General features: G+C 44.4%; 7 protein-coding genes across 7 annotated transcripts; 2 read left to right on the top strand and 5 right to left on the bottom strand.

Annotated features, from left to right (window-relative positions):
- Positions 1 to 576: 576 nt before the first annotated feature.
- GGI43DRAFT_421475 (quinone oxidoreductase family protein) lies at positions 577 to 1,557 on the top strand (the record flags this gene model as incomplete). Its single annotated transcript, XM_083207958.1, has 1 exon — positions 577 to 1,557. One exon carries the CDS (start codon positions 577 to 579, stop codon positions 1,555 to 1,557), a length of 981 nt encoding a protein of 326 aa, XP_083062511.1.
- A 1,593-nt stretch (positions 1,558 to 3,150) lies between these two features.
- Positions 3,151 to 6,140, bottom strand: GGI43DRAFT_399298 (Zn(II)2Cys6 transcription factor). Its single transcript, XM_083205326.1, has 7 exons — positions 5,910 to 6,140; positions 5,529 to 5,827; positions 5,160 to 5,473; positions 5,023 to 5,103; positions 4,352 to 4,959; positions 4,104 to 4,286; positions 3,151 to 4,010 (listed from the first exon to the last, which is right to left on the bottom strand). The coding sequence occupies exons 1-7, from the start codon at positions 6,056 to 6,058 to the stop codon at positions 3,614 to 3,616; spliced, it is 2,031 nt and encodes a 676-aa protein (XP_083062510.1). The 5' UTR covers positions 6,059 to 6,140; the 3' UTR covers positions 3,151 to 3,613.
- Positions 6,141 to 7,473: 1,333 nt separating this feature from the next.
- Positions 7,474 to 8,115, bottom strand: GGI43DRAFT_381666 (NADPH-dependent FMN reductase; the record flags this gene model as incomplete). Its single annotated transcript, XM_083203147.1, has 1 exon — positions 7,474 to 8,115. One exon carries the CDS (start codon positions 8,113 to 8,115, stop codon positions 7,474 to 7,476), a length of 642 nt encoding a protein of 213 aa, XP_083062509.1.
- A 643-nt stretch (positions 8,116 to 8,758) lies between these two features.
- Positions 8,759 to 10,113, top strand: GGI43DRAFT_399296 (uncharacterized protein). Its single transcript, XM_083205325.1, has 3 exons — positions 8,759 to 9,346; positions 9,435 to 9,739; positions 9,814 to 10,113. The coding sequence occupies exons 1-3, from the start codon at positions 8,995 to 8,997 to the stop codon at positions 10,057 to 10,059; spliced, it is 903 nt and encodes a 300-aa protein (XP_083062508.1). The 5' UTR covers positions 8,759 to 8,994; the 3' UTR covers positions 10,060 to 10,113.
- GGI43DRAFT_399295 (HET domain-containing protein) lies at positions 10,098 to 12,426 on the bottom strand. The gene is made up of 2 exons (XM_083205324.1): positions 12,104 to 12,426; positions 10,098 to 12,043 (listed from the first exon to the last, which is right to left on the bottom strand). Exons 1-2 carry the CDS (start codon positions 12,275 to 12,277, stop codon positions 10,169 to 10,171), a joined length of 2,049 nt encoding a protein of 682 aa, XP_083062507.1. The 5' UTR covers positions 12,278 to 12,426; the 3' UTR covers positions 10,098 to 10,168.
- A 496-nt stretch (positions 12,427 to 12,922) lies between these two features.
- Positions 12,923 to 16,298, bottom strand: GGI43DRAFT_399293 (AMP deaminase). Its single transcript, XM_083205323.1, has 3 exons — positions 14,830 to 16,298; positions 13,653 to 14,773; positions 12,923 to 13,579 (listed from the first exon to the last, which is right to left on the bottom strand). Exons 1-3 carry the CDS (start codon positions 15,889 to 15,891, stop codon positions 13,255 to 13,257), a joined length of 2,508 nt encoding a protein of 835 aa, XP_083062506.1. The 5' UTR covers positions 15,892 to 16,298; the 3' UTR covers positions 12,923 to 13,254.
- Positions 16,299 to 16,553: 255 nt separating this feature from the next.
- On the bottom strand, positions 16,554 to 18,114 carry GGI43DRAFT_399286 (oxidase ustYa family protein). Its single transcript, XM_083205322.1, has 4 exons — positions 17,541 to 18,114; positions 17,334 to 17,468; positions 17,131 to 17,267; positions 16,554 to 17,061 (listed from the first exon to the last, which is right to left on the bottom strand). Exons 1-4 carry the CDS (start codon positions 17,839 to 17,841, stop codon positions 16,738 to 16,740), a joined length of 897 nt encoding a protein of 298 aa, XP_083062505.1. The 5' UTR covers positions 17,842 to 18,114; the 3' UTR covers positions 16,554 to 16,737.
- Positions 18,115 to 18,441: the final 327 nt, after the last annotated feature.

Below are 18,441 nucleotides of genomic sequence, written 5' to 3'. Positions count from 1 at the left end.
CGTGCCTTAAAATTAATATGATAGCCTAACCTAGCATATTTATTTTGTTTGTTCGCATTTATTTAGGGCGCTGCGGGGCGTGCTCTAATCATTCGCTCTCAGAGCGGAAATGAGGCAACGGCACCGACGTAGAACGGAAATATACGCTTCGCTTGACTAGCACGAATGATAATAATCGATTGGATGACAAATTAAATCATATAAAAGATCGGGTGTTATTAATAATGAAGAGATGCACATATAAACGGCGATGCGGAATTTCACGAAGGGGTAAATCTAGTAAGCGCGGAATTCCGCATCTTCAACGCCATCCTTGATACTATTCCACTATCTTCCAGGACCATACATGCGTATGAAGCTTATAATCATGAGCTCTTTCAAAAGTACGGTCAGCCTATCTAGAACCTCAGTTAATATAAAGCTGGCTTGCTTTTGCGAAACACTTTCTCTACACAAGACACTCAGCAATTTATAACTATCTGAGATTTCTTATCTGCCGTAGCCGACCTTACCATCCGCGTACAAGCTCTTCAAAAAAAAATTGCCATGGCATCTTCAGAATCAAAGCCCAACAACATGCTTGCAGTATATGCTTCCCACGGGAATGATGAAAATCCTCTTAACGGTCTCAAAGTTGGTCAAGTACCATTACCTGCGCCTCCAGAGGGCTGGGTACGCGTTAAACTCCTGGCCTCGAGCGTCAATTATCATGATATATTCACGCTGAAAGGCTTTGGTGCGCATCCCATCGAATTTCCACGTATCGTCGGCTGCGAAGGCGTTGGAATGTTGGAAGATGGAAGCAGAGTAGTTGTCTATCCGTTTATGACTACACCGAATTATATTGGCGATGAAACACTTGATCCAGGGCGCCATGCTCTCTCAGAGCTCACTGAAGGAACTCTTGCAGAATATTTTATTGCCCCAGAAAAGAACGTTTTGCCCTTGCCGGACGCAATTGATGTGGTCTCGGGAGCTGTGCTTGGAATTTCTTGGCTCACTGCCTATCGTATGCTCTTCACAAAATCTGGCATGCGAGCTGGACAGACGATGCTAGTACAAGGAAGCTCAGGTGGTGTCAGTACAGCTCTTATTCAGCTTGGAGCAGCAGCAGGCATGCGCGTTTGGGCCACTGGTCGCACAGCCGAGAAGAGGCAACTCGCCCAATCACTTGGCGCAGAGAAGACATTTGAACCTGGGGAACAACTCCCTGCTCAAGTCGATGCCGTCTTCGATACAAGTGGTGCTGTGACCTGGAAACATTCGATGGCCTCTGTTAAGGCAGGTGGAACAATTGTGACCTGTGGTGCCCATAGTGGATTTGAGTTGCCTATGGATTCATTCCGTCTATTTGTTGACTCACTGAGCATTCACGGCGTGTATGCGGGATCATTTCATGAGTTCAAAGATCTCATCTCATACGTCGCGGCAAAAGGCATCAAGCCTTGCATTGGAAAAGTTCTCCCACTATCTCAGGGTGAAGAAGCAGTGAGACAGGTTTTGGAGGGTAAAACGCTGGGAAAAGTAGTTTTAACATCAGGTAGTGAAGTTGCGTAATATTGCGGTGGACGTTGAGTTGTCTGATTTGTGTAATTAGCAAATAGACAAGGTCTCGATAGTTGTTGGACATTTATATGTAAGGTATCTCTACTATGGACACAAACATATGTCGGCTATCAGTTGTTAATTTCGACTAATTCATTAACATGAGCTACACCAATGCTACCCTAAGGCTAATCTATCTCATAGATACAAGAATAGTATTCAATGATGGAATTAATAAAGATGTAAATTATCTGGCGCTGTCACTATGCAATGATACCCATGCGTGACCATGCTTTCAACATGATGAATCAATGCTATTTACTAGAATAACAACGTGAAGATCTGGCTCAAATGTTCCACAGGCCATGAAATAACCCCCCAAAGCCATAGTGATATATTTATTAGCTGATTCCACACGGCCACGAGATGAGAAACAAATGATCTCGCTTTTCCCTCAAAGCTCTCATTAGATAGGTAATTTTACTGTAGCAGGCCAATCAGGGCCAGTTTCCAAGCTGACTTACAAAAGGAGCATAGAATGTGGCCGGTTTATCAGCTCCACGATCAGGGATCTTACTCCATCTGCAGTTATTCATACTGATGCATGAGAAATAGAAAAGACCAGGATGCTATGACAGTATACCTTCGTAAACATCTGGTTCACAATTTGTTGGTGAATATGGGGATCGACAGTGACCATCATGAGATTCTGCCATATTGTAAGGGTAGACACATTTGCCATTCTTCAATATCTTGCCCTTAACACAGTTTGGTTTCGGGCCGTGAGAGCTGCCGTCATATGTTTGACCTTTGGGACATCATTTGTAACCAATTTTATGCGGTCCAGCCAGGTGATGATCTGTGTGACAGCAGTCAAACGCAGTATCTACGCTTCCGAGAAGGTGTTGATCTCTAGCACAGCAAACAATGAATTTCTTGTCTTTAGTGTAAGTGAGCAGCTTGCCGCTGTCTTTTGGGCAGCGAAGAACATCCTCAAATGCAGATTCTCGATCGATGAATACAACCTCTTTAGCGTTGTAATCGATTCTGTACTCGCCGTCTATCTGAGCGACTTGTATGTTTTTTAGGTCTCGTCGGATGCTTCCATAGGCATAGATGGGGACCAATAGCCACATGGCTACAAGCCTAAAGAAATATGGCTTCATGTCAAGAAATGATCAGGCCCTATTCGATACTTTTGGGGACAATTCAAAACCACTGCAGATGTATTATTTCTGTGTTTCCAGGATAAGCCATCAGAGGGGTTGTTGGCACTTTATATAGCCTTGGGGTTTCTAATATATGTGCTTGACATTTCATATTTTGCGCAGACTTGATGCCTAACGTAGCCGTTGTACCTATGCGCATCGTCGCGACGCCCCCATTTTGAACATTTAGGCATATACATCGAAAGTATGAAGAGAAAAAAATAAAATAAAAATAAATCGCAAGTATTTCCCGTTGAAGATAGATAATTCCAATATACGATATGCCCAGCGATCAGCCACTTGAGGCGGAGCTGTAAGGTCACAAGATTAAAGACGCACGACATATTGATTCAGTTTCTTGTTTCTGCTTTTATTAAGCCGCATAGCGTGCACCACATGTATTTCGGGAGCCCTTCTTATTTGTCAGAATATGATAGCATTGTGGTGGCACTCTCAACACTAGCCATTAAATAATAAATACACATTTAGTTGGCATGTATCGGGCAGCAATTGCTATAGCTTGGGATACTGCTAATAAATGTATTACTGCCATGAAGAGGAGAATTTGAGCTCCGGGTGGAGTTTGTTGATTAGCTGCGCTTACACTGTAAGGCTCTTCCCTATGACTTGAAAGTAAATATGACGTGGCATGGGGTAAAGAACAATTTAGATAGCTGGTGATATGGCCCAATAAGAAATTTCGTAAATATTTTGCGTGCGCATGGTTAAATATTGCAGACCTTTGTCTGAGAATTGAATTACTAGCTTAAAAATATTCATTATCATTATAATAAGTAGGATAACCCAAAGTCCAGCTTTGGACTATGGGATAGGTAGTTTGAACGTAGCTGTAGAATGTACTATAAATTAAGCATATCCACAAAGCTAAAAATAGATGGCTCTGCAGTAAGTGCATCGATAAATTCAGCCTTGGAGGCATTTGAGCTAAATAGCTCTAGTTGAAGCGGGGTGTCTATGATAGACATCGTGGGTGGCATCGGCTCGGGAATAGGGATGATATTCGGTTCGGGGAGAGAGTAGGATAAAGCTATGCTCGCAGCGTCATCCGGGAAAAGTTGCTGTATAGCCTTGCCGAATATACCTCGGCAAACCGAGGCGACTGAATAGGTCTTTTGTAGCTCTTCCAAAACCATCATGCACATGTTTAGCATATTTAACCCTAGACGTCTTGATAATGCGTCGCCGAATTTGCAGCTGAGGAGATAAACTTGCATGGCTGGGACCAATAAGGTTGGCCTGCATCGCATCGTTAGCATATCATCTTATTGGGCATGTCTCCTCGGATAGTAAAGTGGTAAAGGGGACAGGTAATCTTGTGGTACAACTTACGTCATTGGTCCCGCGTAAGAGAAATAATTGCCTTGGGCGAGAGAATAGACGATATTACATGTTTTTGAAGCAGCAGACATTGCCTTTGCCTGCATTTCTAGCTGCCATTCTCTCTGTCGGTACGGAGGGAGATCTGAAGGAGCTTCTATACTATACGGTCGATAGCAAGTGATTAAAATGGATCTACATGAGCTGAATATTAGCAAAAGTTACGTCGTAAAACAGATATAGGCTTGTGGAAAACTAACTGATAATGCAGCTGCAGATGGTAATAATAGAACGTTGCTAACCGAGATAGGTTGGGATCCGGGTAGTCTGGCAAAGCAAACTGCAGTATTTCCGCCTCTAGGGAGTCAATTTTGCTAAGCGTTGGTCTTGGCCGTCGAAGCTGATAGCATGTTGTGAGTGTCTTGCCAAGCAATTTTGTCATGTGTATAAGCTGGACCCAGTATTCCGCCAATTGCGGCAAGTCCCTCGGCAGAAAAGCCGAAGTTGTGGATTCCGGAATGCCTTCCAGATCTGCCGCCATGTCTGACACTAATGGATCCGGGGTATCAGATTCGTCAAGATTAATTCGTAGAGGCCTTCCAAGGGCCATAGCCAGCCAGCGGTCACGCCAAAAGGAAGTCCACCACAATCTACGAAATAGGGAGCGCTGCCGTTCGGTCATGGACGTGTTGTATCCGACGGAGTCAATATCGCGGTGGAGCCCAAGTGCTTGGCATAGATTGATGGCTCGGCCGCTCCAATGCCACGGTTGCATATGATCTTCCTTTTCGGAATTCCAAAAGCCTAATAGTAGTGCTCCCTGTAGAAGAACAAAGCTGTCCTTTTCGCCACCATTGTTATATACACACTATATCCAGTTAGCTAGCTAGCATTGAGTAGAAGCAGAATAGGAGAAAATAATTTGGCGTACAGCTGCACGAGAATACATTTCGGATTTCATGGCCTTTCGAGATGCAAACCCTTCGGCTTCATATATCTCTGCGGGTATAAACTGTATTTCATACTTAGCTACTGTATCAACGAAAGCGAGAGGATAAAAGTACTTACATTGCATGATATAGAACAGAGTGACCACAGTAATATCAGGTTGTACTCATGTAATCGTTTAGAGCGGTAGTGTTCCAAGAGCTTATCCGCCTCCAAAACTGGCATGATTGGGTGGACATGGTGAAAGTAAGCTCGTATCAAACTATCCATGGCTGCATCTGATAAAAAAGAGTAGACGCCTTTACTGCGAAAAAATGCTTTGTCATCCTCTGTTAATTTGATTTGTTTTGCTTCTGGCAGAAGGAGATGTCTTGGTATAGCATGATCTGTCGTGCATATATGCATAATAGATGTTGGACCCCCAGTTTGTTCACCTTTAAGAGTTTTAGTGTCATCAATGTCAGATTATGAAGCTCTGAGCTCACATACCGATGTAGTATGGTACTTGACCTGCTCTTCGTGAATGTCCCAGAGCCACTTCTACCATTTCAACGCCGATTCGTTCTTCATCAGCGGCAAGACTTTGTTCACTAGATACAGCCGAAGCTCTGGTATCAGGCGTATCTAAAGATGACCGAGAACCACGTGGTTCCCCAACATCATCTTTTGGGCTGGAATCCGGAGTCAGATCACTTGGCTCTTGATTACTTTGGCTAGCAGTATCTCGCAAAGCCGAGCTTGCAGCATAGTGACGGGGCGCCGGAAACACGGTGGTGCTCTGCCGGAGCCTGTGGGACATGTGGCTTGTAGTCAGCAATTCGGCTCGATGATATCATTTTCTCTTTTATTTGTAATGAATGTTTGCCTTACCTTTTGCCTTGTCTTGGCTTCAAGACGCATTCTGTTTGATCCTGCTCACAGCTTATACACGGAACTCCTGTCATAGAAACGCTGCATCGAACCTTGCGTACTCGGCAGGTTTGACAGGCGATGGCAGAACGATAGCGGCGAGTCGACATGTTCACTCTCGGGTTTGCTTCCCTGTATTAATTCGACTAGCGTTGATTGAGCATCTGTCTTGTTAGGAAAGAGAGTCTGAACCGTTGAGGCATGGAAACCTCGGGATAATAAACCTCGGACTAGCATCACAATCAAGTCCGAGGTTCGGACCCTGATTGGCTGGATATTTACATCCGTCCCACTTATCTGACTGGATCAGGTATTACCTGTGACTTCGGAAGATTATGAATTGCGAATTGAGTTGAGTAATCATTTACTCCACCATCCAGCGAGCAAAGAGGAATAGGTTGTTTATACTCAGAATACTGAAGGGGGTTCTTAGATCCAATATATATGTTATTCCAAGAGCTTTAATATGCAGCATCGAAAATACGCGGATCGTAGCAGCCGAAGGAGGGTGCCTTTACTAACTGTGATTAGTATAGCCAAACATGATCTACTCGAAGTGGAGAAACATTTACCGGCATTGAACTGCCCATGTTCAATCTATTTCTTGACTGCTGGCTCTTCTGACGTGCAAGTGAAGGAAAAAATCATTGAATACCAAGTAAATGAAATAGTATTATCGCCGAGTATTTAGAAATGGATATTTTTAATTCTCTAACTAAGAGGCGCTTTCTGATAGCATAGCTGCTTTGCAAGAGGGCCATATGCGAATGCTGTATATAGCATGGCGTAGCGTGTAGTGTATCTGCATCGGCACGGGAAGTGTCATGCGGCGGTGGCCAATCTAGCCCAAGGGGCGAATCAGAGGTTGTGATGTTTAATCTTAAGCGAATGCGAGATCGATGAGCTCCGCGGTGAAAAAAATATGGCTCAATGTCTCCAGTTTGAATGGCTTCGGGCATGGCGTCCTATTAAGCTCCGAACCGTCCGCGGTGCTGCATTGAGCCGATTCAGGGGTACTGGGGATACTGCGGCAACAATTCCTTAACGTGATAACGATTCAGCTTCTATACGTGCGGGTTAACTCCAAGCCCGCAAGCACCCAATAACTAGCCGTTCACAATCGCTCTTTATTCTAGAAACCCCGCTGGAATGTTACTATCAAATAGGTTAACTATTCCCAGTTGTAGGCTTGGGAGGCCGTAGATTTATCCGAGTAGGTAATCTATTCCAGGCCCCTTTAATCGGTAGCATCCATGGATAGGAGAGTATTAGATATGAAAAAAATTACAGACTGGCATAAATATCTCTCGATGTAGGGTTGCAATGTGGAGTGTGAATTTTGCATTGACAGTGATAGGAAGTAAGAATCTTGATTTTATCCTCTAGTATTTAGCTTAGGATCATAGTAAGTGAAGTACCTGAGATCTACTTTAAATGTAGCTGTGGGGGCTGTAATTCTAGTAGTATTGGCTAAGTATGAGCGGAGATCGAAATGAAGCTACACAAAACAATGCATACCATCTTTTTAATTCTTCATTTGTGCGGCAGGAGTCTTGAGAGCTTCTTTCAATTCGCCGAAAGCCTTTAAGATGTCCTGCTTATCCTTACTCGTCCAAATCTCGCGCGACCTTTCCCCGAGTTCTCCGTTGTGCATAGCCGTAAAAATATCAGACATTTCATCATTCTTGAAAAATACCAGCTGAGGCCTTGTAGGGCTCACACGCATCTCGGTTCCCTCAAGTGACACTTTGACCTGCTCGGAAGCGTTCTTACCACCGGTCATACCATAACTGACAATGGCTGCGGGCTTGCCCATCCACTCGTTCCTCAGGTAATCAATCGCATTTTTTGTGCTTCCAGCCATGCCATAATTGTACTCTGGGATTACGAGAACATACGCATCGTGCTTGGAGATCTCGGCACTCCAGCGACGACTGTGTTCATTTGCGTAGGATGCTTGAGAGGGGACCTGGTATGGAAGAACGGTCTCATCATAGATGGGCAGCTTGAAGTTTGCAAGGTCGACTAAAGATATCTTCGTTTCGTTTTTATTTACTTCTTCGACAATGTCTTTGACAATGTTTGCGATTTTGGGTCCGATTCTAGGTGTTCGAGTGCTGGTTATTATGATGGCCACACTGGCCTGTGAGATCTTGGAGGCTGCCATTGTGGATTAAGAATTGAAAAGAGGAGAGTAGAAGTATGAATTGCTATACTTAAGAACCATCTAAAGAATTTCTGAACCATGTGCGGGTGATTCGTGAATATTTATATGCTTTCAATCGCCGTATTACTTCCTTGGTGAAGTAGGAAATGTCCGCAGTTATCGAGCGGAGAATCAATCTCCGCCATGGAAATAAGTCTTACAAGAATTATTATAGTTTATAACAAAATATTCTAATACAATTTTACTTCTATAAGTATTTGAGAGCCTGACAGTGCCTGAAACTCCCAACCAACCATGGTAATCGAAGTGGCTATAATGGCTCCATTCCTAATTTAGAAAGAGTACTTCAGTACTTCACACTAAACAATATGTGTACACTGGTCCACAGCCCACGGCTATAAAGTTTCATTCATAAGAGATGATTATTTATGGAGTTACGAGTAATGAAAGCACGCATACATAACGAAAGTTGGGCTTAATTTCTCATATAAGAACCTCGCGAGTGTCCTTGTGGGGCATCACCTGTAGTTTGGTAAGATGACCAAGATAGGCAGTCTATTCCTAACTAGGAAAGAGTACAAGGTACTTAAGTCCGCTACGTCTCGTCCTGGCTTTTAGTTTGTAAGCTCTTCTCGATTCTTGGGTTTTGTATCATATCCGCACAATCTGAGAGTCAATTGGAGAAAAGCTACTTTCCTGCTTCTTCAAAATCCCACCCTGCTATATTTTATATATCGTTCAGCTACTCTATTTTTATCCCCACGCCGCCCAGCAAGCTGTCGGGGCCGCAGCAAGATCCGCATAATGGTCTTGTTAGGTTCTCGGCTCTCATAGATCACGAATCCGGATTTCGGCTGTTGTTCGCCGGCTTCTTCGCCAATGGCGAACAGGATTGAATTCATTAACCTATCTTATCCTTCGCAGGGATCTTCTTCAAGCTTGCGTCGTCGGGCTTACTCGCATGCTGCTCGAGTGAACCATGCTAGAGTGAAGCTTGCCCGCAAATCGATCAGCCAGGCCAACAATGTAGAACCGCACATTCCGCCGACAAAGAAGATTGAGGCTGGTAGAACAGCGGAAACAAAAGAAATATGCTTGGCTGAAGCTAAAGCCAAGGAGGCCTCGGTATTATTTCCCGATCCTATCGACCCGCTCACATCAAACCGGAGAGATCCCTTTGGATGCTTTGTGAGACCGCTTTCACAGCTGGAGCACTACCTCTTTGACCATTGTAAGTTGATGTGTAGCATGATTGGTAAACTATTTGGCAATTGTTCGCTAGTATCAAGGCTTTCATTAATTCGTATTGTATACTGCAGATGTAACCGTCGTCACTACCCAGTATGACTCCGAGTGTGTGGTACTCAAGGATACAAGCTTTCAACACCACCAGCTCAGGATAGGGTGGATTCAAATGGCCATATCATACGTAGGTCTATTAAACTGCGCCTTAAAATTTTCTTGCAGTCATCTTGGTGAAATCTACCATTGCGTAGAATATGCTTCTTTAGCGACGCAGTACAAAATCCTGTGCATTCGCGCTATCAAGGATGCCGTTGGCGCGCGGGATTGCTCCGCGAGAGATCCAGTAGTTGCTACAGTAATATCTTTAGCTCTAGATGAGGTGAGAATGCACGCTCTATACGTTTAGTTTGCATGTATGCCGACTTACACGGCTAATTTCACTCGTACGTACAGCTTCGGGTGGGGAATATTACTGCATCCAGGCAGCATGTGCGCGCACTTGCCAAAATGATACAATTTTCTGGAGGTTTACAGGCCCTTGGCATGGATGGCCTGCTGAAGCATATTTTTGAGAAATTAGCCTGTGACATGAGGCTTCTTATAGACGACGAAACAAATTCTTCGACGCTGATGGATTTCGTTAGTCAAGGGGGGATCAATATGCCTAGTGTTTCCGAGACAGCTGTGGCGTCATACTAATAGTTAAATGTTATTTTGAGCTCGTATTCACAAGTTAATTCGAGAGGAAACAGCGAAATTGTCATTATTACAAACTATTTCTGATGCTCTGCTTATCCTCGTCTCATGATCAAATAATTCCGACATCCTTGCACAGCGTCTCGTCCCACGATTCTCCATACATGATACCATGTACATAGCATGGCCCTATAAGTTCCCTTTTGTCGTCTTCTCGTAGTCGGCGAACAATGAACGGCATTCTACCACCCTTATATAGAGCCACGTGATCGCCAACAATAGTCTGACTGGGAATAACCGCTAAATATCCCTTCTTTGTCCGGGCCAATCGTCGCCATAATGTCGTCTCAGTTGCTGTGGCATACACCCTGTCATCTGCAACGCTGATTCCTGAGCCTATCCCCACAGCCGCGACCATTAACTTGTAAAAGCCACCATTGATGCCGAGATTCTTTAGAAAAGTCATCTTCCGAGGTCCTCGAAGCGTTTTACGCCACTTCTGAAATCTCTGGAGCGCTAGTTCGGGCGAATCTATGCTTCCAGTGCACATGGTCATGGCAAATACAGTTTCTGTGTCTTCGCCAGTTGGGTACTCTGAGTATTTCTTAGAGGTGGCTAGGGTCTCCCATTTTACTAAGGTGTCGAAATAGGAGCCTAGGCCGAGGAATAACGTTTTCATGAAGCTTGTGATGTTTGATATGGAGCTTCCCATTCCAGCAATATCGGTATGGTCGGCGGCGGGAACTGTAAGAATATCTTCCACTTGTATTATTTCATCAAAATCATATCCAAAGAGCATTAGAATTTTTTTGTCAGGACTCGTTACTGGCGCCCATTCAGTAGAAAGTGAAGCGTTGAATGGTCGCGTTTCTTCCCCTTCTCCTTTTGTATCGTGCGAATGCGGATCCAGAGATGTAGGGCTAGGACTTGGCAGGCTTCTCCAATCTGTAACCCACGATGGTAGGTTCAGCGTAGAGTTAAATATACGATCGGTGTGAAGGATGTCCAAATTCTTCATTTGAGACATAATGATTAACGAAGTCTTCTGGTAGCATTCTTCAATCGATAGAGTATAGTCAGGTATTATATTCAACTCTTGAGACTCTTCTTCTCCGAGGAGTCCTAGAATGGCATAAACTTTGTCGCGCGCATCTGTCGCATTCAGTGCGAATACTCTTCTGAGCAGCCACAGAAGACCGGCGCCTTGATACGGCGAATCCTCATCGTTTAACATTGGCCGTAGCGTGCCAATTAGTATCAATGCCGTGCGAAAGAGCTGCTCTGGTCGACCTCTGATTCCCTTTTCACTTAGAAAAATAGTGACTGTAAAGCCAATGTAGAATATGTCCCAGTCGATTGCCTGGGTACCGCACAACAATACCGCCTGTTTTGCAAGACAGACTTCCTGGAGAACCCAACAACGAGTAAACCATGGGCGAGTAATCAGTCGGAAGAAGGCTGAAATCTCTTCATCGCTAGCATCAGATACGTCGACTTCTTCGTCCTCTGCGTCAGCAACAGGGCCATCAGCTTCAGAGGTTTGCGGGTCTGGGCCAGCAGCATCGGAAGCTGTATCCGAAGCGCTTTCAGGTTTTGCTTCTTCCCTTTCTTTCTCTACCTTTCGCTTTTTTGCATCTTTCATCATTTTCTCTAAGATCTGTTTTCGGTTCGGACCCATTACGACGTCGAGTCCTGAGTCTAAATCTCTTAGCATGTCGAGTCTAGTTTCAACCATCTTCTCGCATAATGGGAAAACTAGATCGCTATCCGCATCGGCTTCCCCTAACCAGATAACAACAGCACTTGCCATGCGATAGATGTCTTTCATGAGATTAACCTGATGACCGCGTTCAGATGTATTATTCTGGTCAATACAAATGGCGTCGATCCATAATATCCTCTCTTTTTCTCCATCGCGCAAGTGGCGCAAAGCGGAGTCCAGATTTTGAGTAACATGAAATTGTTCACCGTTGCAAATGATTGGCAGCTTGTTCGCTGCATTAGCCAAACTCGTAAAAGATATCATAGCTGAATGGTCTTCGCTTACTTTTTCAACGCTCGATCCCCAGACATATGAAAGAGCGACAAAGGTTGGCTCGTCTGCTAGATTGGCAACTGATAACTCGACGTGAATTGGATCAGACAAATCTGCGCTTGGAGCCAGGCTTAGAATTCGGATGTGGTCGCCGCCTGGCAGATTCTGGATGGGCTCGTACTCCATACCCAACGAACGCGTCCAAATCTTGCTGTGGAGTTTGGAATCGGTTGTTGAGCTTGAAATGATGGTAACTCTCCGTTACGAAGTCGCGTAAGTTACGATGAAGATGATTGAAACCAAGTCTCAAAACGGTTATTTTAGCAACCAACCCCATTTCATAGGTTTTCGCAATGTAACACAATAACAATGCAAAGAAAGCCTAGTCTAGCTAAATCTTACCTACGTGCATTTGATAGCGTCTAGCGGAATCGCGACAGGGGAGCGAATAGGGGCCGTAGGGAACCGTGCGTACGTCGGAATAAGGGCGTATGGATAACTCCGTATAGAAGGCTTTGCTGTAGCATATCTATATTAATTTATGGCCTTAGTTCCTATAATCATACTGACCATTAAATTTTATAATGCATTTAGCAGCAGTAGAAGCAGTAGAAGCATTAGAGAGCTGTTCAAATGAGATGACATTTATGACAGGCTGCAGCTATTGGCGAGATAAATATGCTGAGTAGTAAAATTACCAGTATACGCTTATGGTTCTAGTGATCTCCATTTTTCCCGCCCAACTTAATAGAAGGACAGAGTAATTCCATAGGATCGCTCGACCATTAACATTTTTGTTAACCTTAAGAGGTGGCATGAATAAGCCTCACGTCGAGATAAGCACTTTCTCTTGCATTTCAGTCTGCTACTATGCATCTCTTAGATATAATCTATGGCACGGGGTAAAATCTGATTAGAGAGTTTACGCAAATATGACTTATATAATAAGCCAATCGCTATATCTTTGAAGTAACTTATTCTATGTCAATCTATATTATGGCGACAGTAAAAGAATGCGCGAGTTGAGCCGCGCTTTTAACCAACTAGGGCTAATAAACAATGATGAAAAATACTGTGTTCCGTCCAATCCTTTCAAACAATCTTATTAAAACGCATACGAAGCGTTGAGGCCAAATTCTTTCTTCCGTACAAATAGTAAATGCTTATTCAGAGTCTGGACTAGCAGGCAGCTCAGTAGACTGAATGCCCCAGTTGTCCATCTTAGTTAAATTGCGCCGGCTAGAGTCCCGGCTCAAGATACCGGGGAAAATCATGGGATCGCTGCCCGATATGTGCGCATCGGCAACTGAGTTGGAAGTGCTTCGGTGAGGCAGCGCCTGTTCAGCTGTAGAGATCGGAGTCGTGATGCTCGACGCAGCTTCTGTTGCGCTTGTAGAAGGCAAATTTCCGCTTGGTGTCTGTACTGCCAATTCACTCTTGGTATTTCTATCTTCAGCACTGTTATTGAACGCAGCGTATCGACTCAATCTATTCGTTAAATTTGGTCAGTAACTTTTCTCATCGTGATCAAGAATTTTAGAAACTGTAAGAGGGCACATACACTTCTCGCTCTGTAAGTAAAGTGTGATATCTAAACTCCTCTCTCCTGTCAGGGACATTAGTCTTGGCCATAGTGTTTCCTTCTTTGCCTGGCTTGTCAAAATTCGGGCCTAGCCAGTGGCGTTTAACAGCCGCTTCGTAGCCACTCTGCAAGACTGAGTTTTTGGCCAGCTCACACATATCTGTCGGGCTAAGCTTATAAATCTGTGCGGCGACTGCGTATTCCTCCATTAACGGCTCCTTGGTGAATGCAAATTGTAATGGGTCGTCAGTTGAGAGAGACACGTTGAGACCTCGTTTGAAGTACTGAGGGAATGGGTTGCGATCGTATGATAAGAAGAGTGCGTTGTTGCTGAGCGGAGACATGGCAACTCCAATCTGCTCCAGGTAGAACACATACTGCAGCAAAGGTACCTTGCGAAGCAAAACTCCGTGACTAATGCTGTGGCAGCAGAGCGTCGCAGCCGCCAAATGCTCTGGATCTCCAGCCTCGGCACAGTGCGGTCGCAGGATAAGAGTGTTGAAACCTCGCTTCTTGCGCAAGAAGTTAAGAGATGCTATGTTGGAGAAAAGGTAGTAGATCCAGTAGTTGTATGGGGGATTCTGCTTCGTGTTCCACTCTCTCGGAACGGGAAACTTCCTGTACAATCTTCGCTCAATCTTGCTCTCATCATCGACGGTATCGATGCCGACAACGCGTTGAAGGAAGATGTGCAATTTCGGGTGGCTTGAGGGATCCTTGGTAACTTCAAACAGCGGCTGGAAGACGTTGGTCAAGATTTGTTCAAACGACTCCATAAGCCCATTATCTTTGTACACATCGTATAAACGAGGTACCTGGATGAGCCAGCGGACATTTTGTGAGAAAAGCTTATTATCGACAACCCAAGCTGCGAGTTTATCCCACTCATCCAAAGATTTGCCGTAAATCGAAAGACGCCACTCGGCCATTTGGTATTTGCTAGCTTCGAGATCCGAAATGACTTCCTTGGTGAGTTCAGCTAGATACCTGCCCTTGATGAGGTTATCCGTCTTTAGAAAAATTTCTCGAAGACGAGATTCTCCAATCGGGTTGTATTTCAAGTTGAACTTGTCAAAGCGGTGGAAGGAGTCTGTATGGGCCTATTTTAAGTTAGCTTATAATCGTCATTGTAATGTCCGATCTGGTAACCACATACGTGCATATCTAGCGTGTCAATACTCAAGTCGTAAGCTGTGAGGTTGATACTGGCAAACACCTCCGCAAGTGTCAGGTGTTTCCCGTCACGAAACAAAACAACTTCGTCGGGGTTCTTCTTCATCCGGCTCTTGATGAAGCGCAACAGGTGTTTCTGGTTCATAGACGCCGAGTGGTGAACGTGAGTGTCTACTTTTCGGACATTGTAAAAGTCTCGGTGAGGAACCTTTTTGCTGTCTGCCGTTTCTTGATACTCATTGAGAAGTGCATACAAGTTAAACTTGCCTTCCAAGTATTGAAGGCGGCGGAAGGCGAAACTCTTGCTTGGCCCATCCGAAGAGGCAGTCAGAATGCTGTCAAGATCCATGTAGAATTGTCGAATGGTTGGGGCTGAGAAAGCGAGTGTCTGAGACTCGTCATTCTTGAAGATTTCATAAACACCAGTATTACTGAGCTTAAATGTCATGCTATCATCGTTGGACGGCAATGGCATGAAATGCTCCATATCGAAATCGTCTCCTGGTTCATCCCCGAACGGATAAATCTCCCAGTCAGGACTATCCTTTGGGTCATCGCCAGGTCGTTGCAGCGAGAGAGCCATATACTTTTGTCTCAAGGCTATGATATCTTCTATGCTCTTAGAGATAGAGCTTAGCTCTGCTGTCACCTGTGGCTGAGAGTCCAGGAAGCTGTTGGAGATTCCTCTACTGGCTTCAGCTGCGATTCTCACGCTGTCCAGACCAGCTCTAGGACTCTTTCCCAGTGAGCCTGGAAGGTCAGAATCCTCCTCGTACTCGAGCCCTGAATTCGCTGCCAAGGCTGCGACTGGGTCGTTGTATGAGGCTGATACCGGTTGTTCACCAGCTACCGAACTTCTAGAGTCATCCAGTTGGCTGCGCTGGTAAAAGAGCTTGGCATCTGCTTGGGACATTTGCCGCTCAACGACTGAGTCGTAAAAGGTGGTGCGATGAGGAATATCTCTTGGAAGCACGTCATCTTGAGTATCAACCGGCAACTGAGGGGTATTCTCTCTATCACTCTCTTCTCTGTGATGAGAACACATTTTGGGCAGAGAACCCGGCTGACACAGCCTTTATTATAATGTAATAGTAATTTCTTTTCTAGAGAGGGAATAATGTTAATTAATTTGCATTTAACCAATTACAACTATGTAAAATATTGTTTAAAAAAGCTGGGCATTTGACAATTATTCAGAGTGGCTTCCAAGCAACAGCTAAAAAAAAAAGTTTGTAAAAAGTGCAAACCCACAAAAAAACAAGATGAGCGCTGAACGTACCAAAGACAGCAGACGTTTTGTGATGAATATAGAAGTAAAAAAAAAGACAGCAATAGTAGTAGCAGCGAATTGAGGCAACAAACTGTGAAACCTTTTTAAGAGTTGGAAAGTAGCAAGAAAACAGCAAGATCCTGTGTCTTTATATACACGAGCAGCTGGGACGTCATCTCGACGGCGTGACTCAAACTCAATTCTCACCAGTTAAGCCATGACACATTAGATCGATTTAGCTACTAGGGCTCCGCTATTACGCGGCCGGCAGCCACCGAAATGGCAGTTGAGCCACGGAGGGTGCCTATAAGCGGGGATATGCATCAATCCGAGAGATGGCTGATTATCTCTTGTATTAGTGATATGTGTGAAGGAACAAGATCATCACGAAGGTGAGGACCAATTCATGTCATTTTATAGGGAGGAGCGTGTGTTGTCTCGTGTATCTAATATGCCCTATTTGACATTTCTAGAAGAAGGCCCAGCCGCAACCGTAGCCTACATTTAATTGCATGTAGGCCAGTAGCCCGGTTGAGTTACAAACAACGTTTCATTTTGCCTAATTTTAAACAGGCAATAAAAAAAATAAATACGGTATGTAACTACCATGACACTACCAACTTAGGGCGGTGGTTCTGATAACCATACCGAATCCTTTCTCAGGGCGGGGGGGCCAGAGGCCGATTGATGCGTGTCTACCCACTTGATAATGTTATCCAGCTTACGACACTTATGCTGGGTGCTGAAATCTGGGGTGAGACCAAACCCCTTGACCCAGTTGAATGTTATGAGCCCGACATCGGCGTTGCAGCTAATAACCTGCCTCAGCATATCGATGCAGTGATCCACATGCTTCCGCAGCAAGTCTTCACCATCAGAGTATGCCACTGGTCTATTTTCCGGACGATCGTAGTACTCTCGATAGGTATACGTACGGATTAGATTCTGGCAAGTTGGAAGGTCAGCTGAGTCCGCAAATGATTCCAACACGCCAGCGACGAGAAAATTACTTACAAGGCAGTGCAGATGGTGAAATACCTCGACACTTGCATAGTATTTGTCTCCTGGTTCTTGCTTCTCTGTGAACTTGACTGACGTCCGAGGCTTACCTAGGCGGTCAATAACCTTGAAGTCTACGACCGTGCCGTTCGCTGTCACTCTACGTTAGCCAACTTGCCTTCGGATTGCTTGGTTCATGACAGGTAATGGGAGCTTACTTAACATAAGATCATCCCATGCCTTGTCCAATGCCTTGTTTGGCGTTCCTTTGTATATGTTTTTGTGCTCAAAACTCCCATGAAACGTGACTTGTTCATACTCAATAACACTTGCATCAGGCTCCAGAAGTGTAGCTTTTCATTTCATTCTCGTCAGTTCCTGTTCTTCTAAAAAGAGGGGTCTCGTCCTGGAGGTGGCTAGCTTACAGAATTGAGACGTCATAGCGGCGCACTCCTGTTCTGTGCATTGCCTGGATTCTCTGCACTGCTCTTGGCTTTGCTTAGAGAGGTGAAGCATGATGAGAGTGGCGATGAGCAGGATGCTGTTCAGCGCTGTGAGGGCAATGACACCGACGCTCATATATGGCTTCGAGCGGCCAGAGGGCTTCACTGTCCCATCTAACAATGACCTCTCATCCTCATTATGAGAAATAGACTCAAAGCTCTTGGGTGATGAATCTGAATAAAGAGGTTCGTATGCTATATCTTTTTCTAATTGTGCAGCCATTGTTCCTTTCGATAGATCAATAGGATAGATCAGGCATATGCTAAGTGTTGGAGAAAATGGGCTAGAGAGAAGGGGAATATTGGACAACAAAGAGAAGAGATATAGTAGCAAGTGGGCACGAGTTAGTCTCAAAAATATTCTTACTATACGTCAGAATCTTTACAAAAGAAGCTAATGCACCTGACTCCTTTGCTTAGAGACACAATATCTAAAACAAGCAGTGGATAACTACCAGTTTATGTCTTGTGGATGGCATAGATCATATAGTATTTTATATTAACAGACTAGTATACCTTTTTATATCTGTTATTATACTGCTTGTCGTCGGAATAATCTATCTATTTGTCTTAATTCACGTAATATTCTGTGTTACCGTGCTACTACATTTGTCTTATTTATGTAACTATATGTCTTAACCGACGTAATACTCTGTGCTACCGTGCTACTACATTTTTCTTATCTGGGGATAGCAAAACACTTGTCTCATGAATAGTGTGTCTATTTGTTTTCACCCACGTAATATTTCGGTACTGATAAACAATAATACTTCCTCATTTGAATACAGTGTAACACTTGTGTCCTGAACAGCGTGTCTCTTTG

Source organism: Trichoderma evansii (assembly GCF_050947405.1).
Source record: "Trichoderma evansii strain SZMC 28006 chromosome Unknown GGI43scaffold_5, whole genome shotgun sequence".
NCBI classification, from domain to species: domain Eukaryota; kingdom Fungi; phylum Ascomycota; class Sordariomycetes; order Hypocreales; family Hypocreaceae; genus Trichoderma; species Trichoderma evansii.
The sequence above is the reverse complement of the archived record's forward strand: the minus strand, read 5'-3'. Positions and strand labels throughout refer to the sequence as shown.

What these genes read in the sequence shown, in the direction of transcription:
- GGI43DRAFT_399286 (XM_083205322.1), bottom strand. Translation starts at nt 17,841, where the DNA reads ATGGCTGCACAATTAGAAAAAGATATAGCATACGAACCTCTTTATTCA. An exon ending in ATGGGATGATCTTATGTTAA is followed by an intron (nt 17,268 to 17,333) that starts GTAAGCTCCCAT and finishes GTAGAGTGACAG; the next exon opens with CGAACGGCACGGTCGTAGAC. An exon ending in TTCACCATCTGCACTGCCTT is followed by an intron (nt 17,062 to 17,130) that starts GTAAGTAATTTT and finishes CCAACTTGCCAG; the next exon opens with AATCTAATCCGTACGTATAC.
- GGI43DRAFT_399295 (XM_083205324.1), bottom strand. Translation starts at nt 12,277, where the DNA reads ATGGAGTACGAGCCCATCCAGAATCTGCCAGGCGGCGACCACATCCGA. An exon ending in GGGGATCGAGCGTTGAAAAA is followed by an intron (nt 12,044 to 12,103) that starts GTAAGCGAAGAC and finishes GCAGCGAACAAG; the next exon opens with CTGCCAATCATTTGCAACGG.
- GGI43DRAFT_399293 (XM_083205323.1), bottom strand. Translation starts at nt 15,891, where the DNA reads ATGTGTTCTCATCACAGAGAAGAGAGTGATAGAGAGAATACCCCTCAG. An exon ending in TTGACACGCTAGATATGCAC is followed by an intron (nt 14,774 to 14,829) that starts GTATGTGGTTAC and finishes AACTTAAAATAG; the next exon opens with GCCCATACAGACTCCTTCCA. An exon ending in TTACTTACAGAGCGAGAAGT is followed by an intron (nt 13,580 to 13,652) that starts GTATGTGCCCTC and finishes TTTAACGAATAG; the next exon opens with ATTGAGTCGATACGCTGCGT.
- GGI43DRAFT_399298 (XM_083205326.1), bottom strand. Translation starts at nt 6,058, where the DNA reads ATGTCGACTCGCCGCTATCGTTCTGCCATCGCCTGTCAAACCTGCCGA. An exon ending in AAATGTATTCTCGTGCAGCT is followed by an intron (nt 4,960 to 5,022) that starts GTACGCCAAATT and finishes AACTGGATATAG; the next exon opens with TGTGTATATAACAATGGTGG. An exon ending in CATCTGCAGCTGCATTATCA is followed by an intron (nt 4,287 to 4,351) that starts GTTAGTTTTCCA and finishes CAGCTCATGTAG; the next exon opens with ATCCATTTTAATCACTTGCT.
- GGI43DRAFT_399296 (XM_083205325.1), top strand. Translation starts at nt 8,995, where the DNA reads ATGGCGAACAGGATTGAATTCATTAACCTATCTTATCCTTCGCAGGGA. An exon ending in GCACTACCTCTTTGACCATT is followed by an intron (nt 9,347 to 9,434) that starts GTAAGTTGATGT and finishes TGTATACTGCAG; the next exon opens with ATGTAACCGTCGTCACTACC. An exon ending in TATCTTTAGCTCTAGATGAG is followed by an intron (nt 9,740 to 9,813) that starts GTGAGAATGCAC and finishes TCGTACGTACAG; the next exon opens with CTTCGGGTGGGGAATATTAC.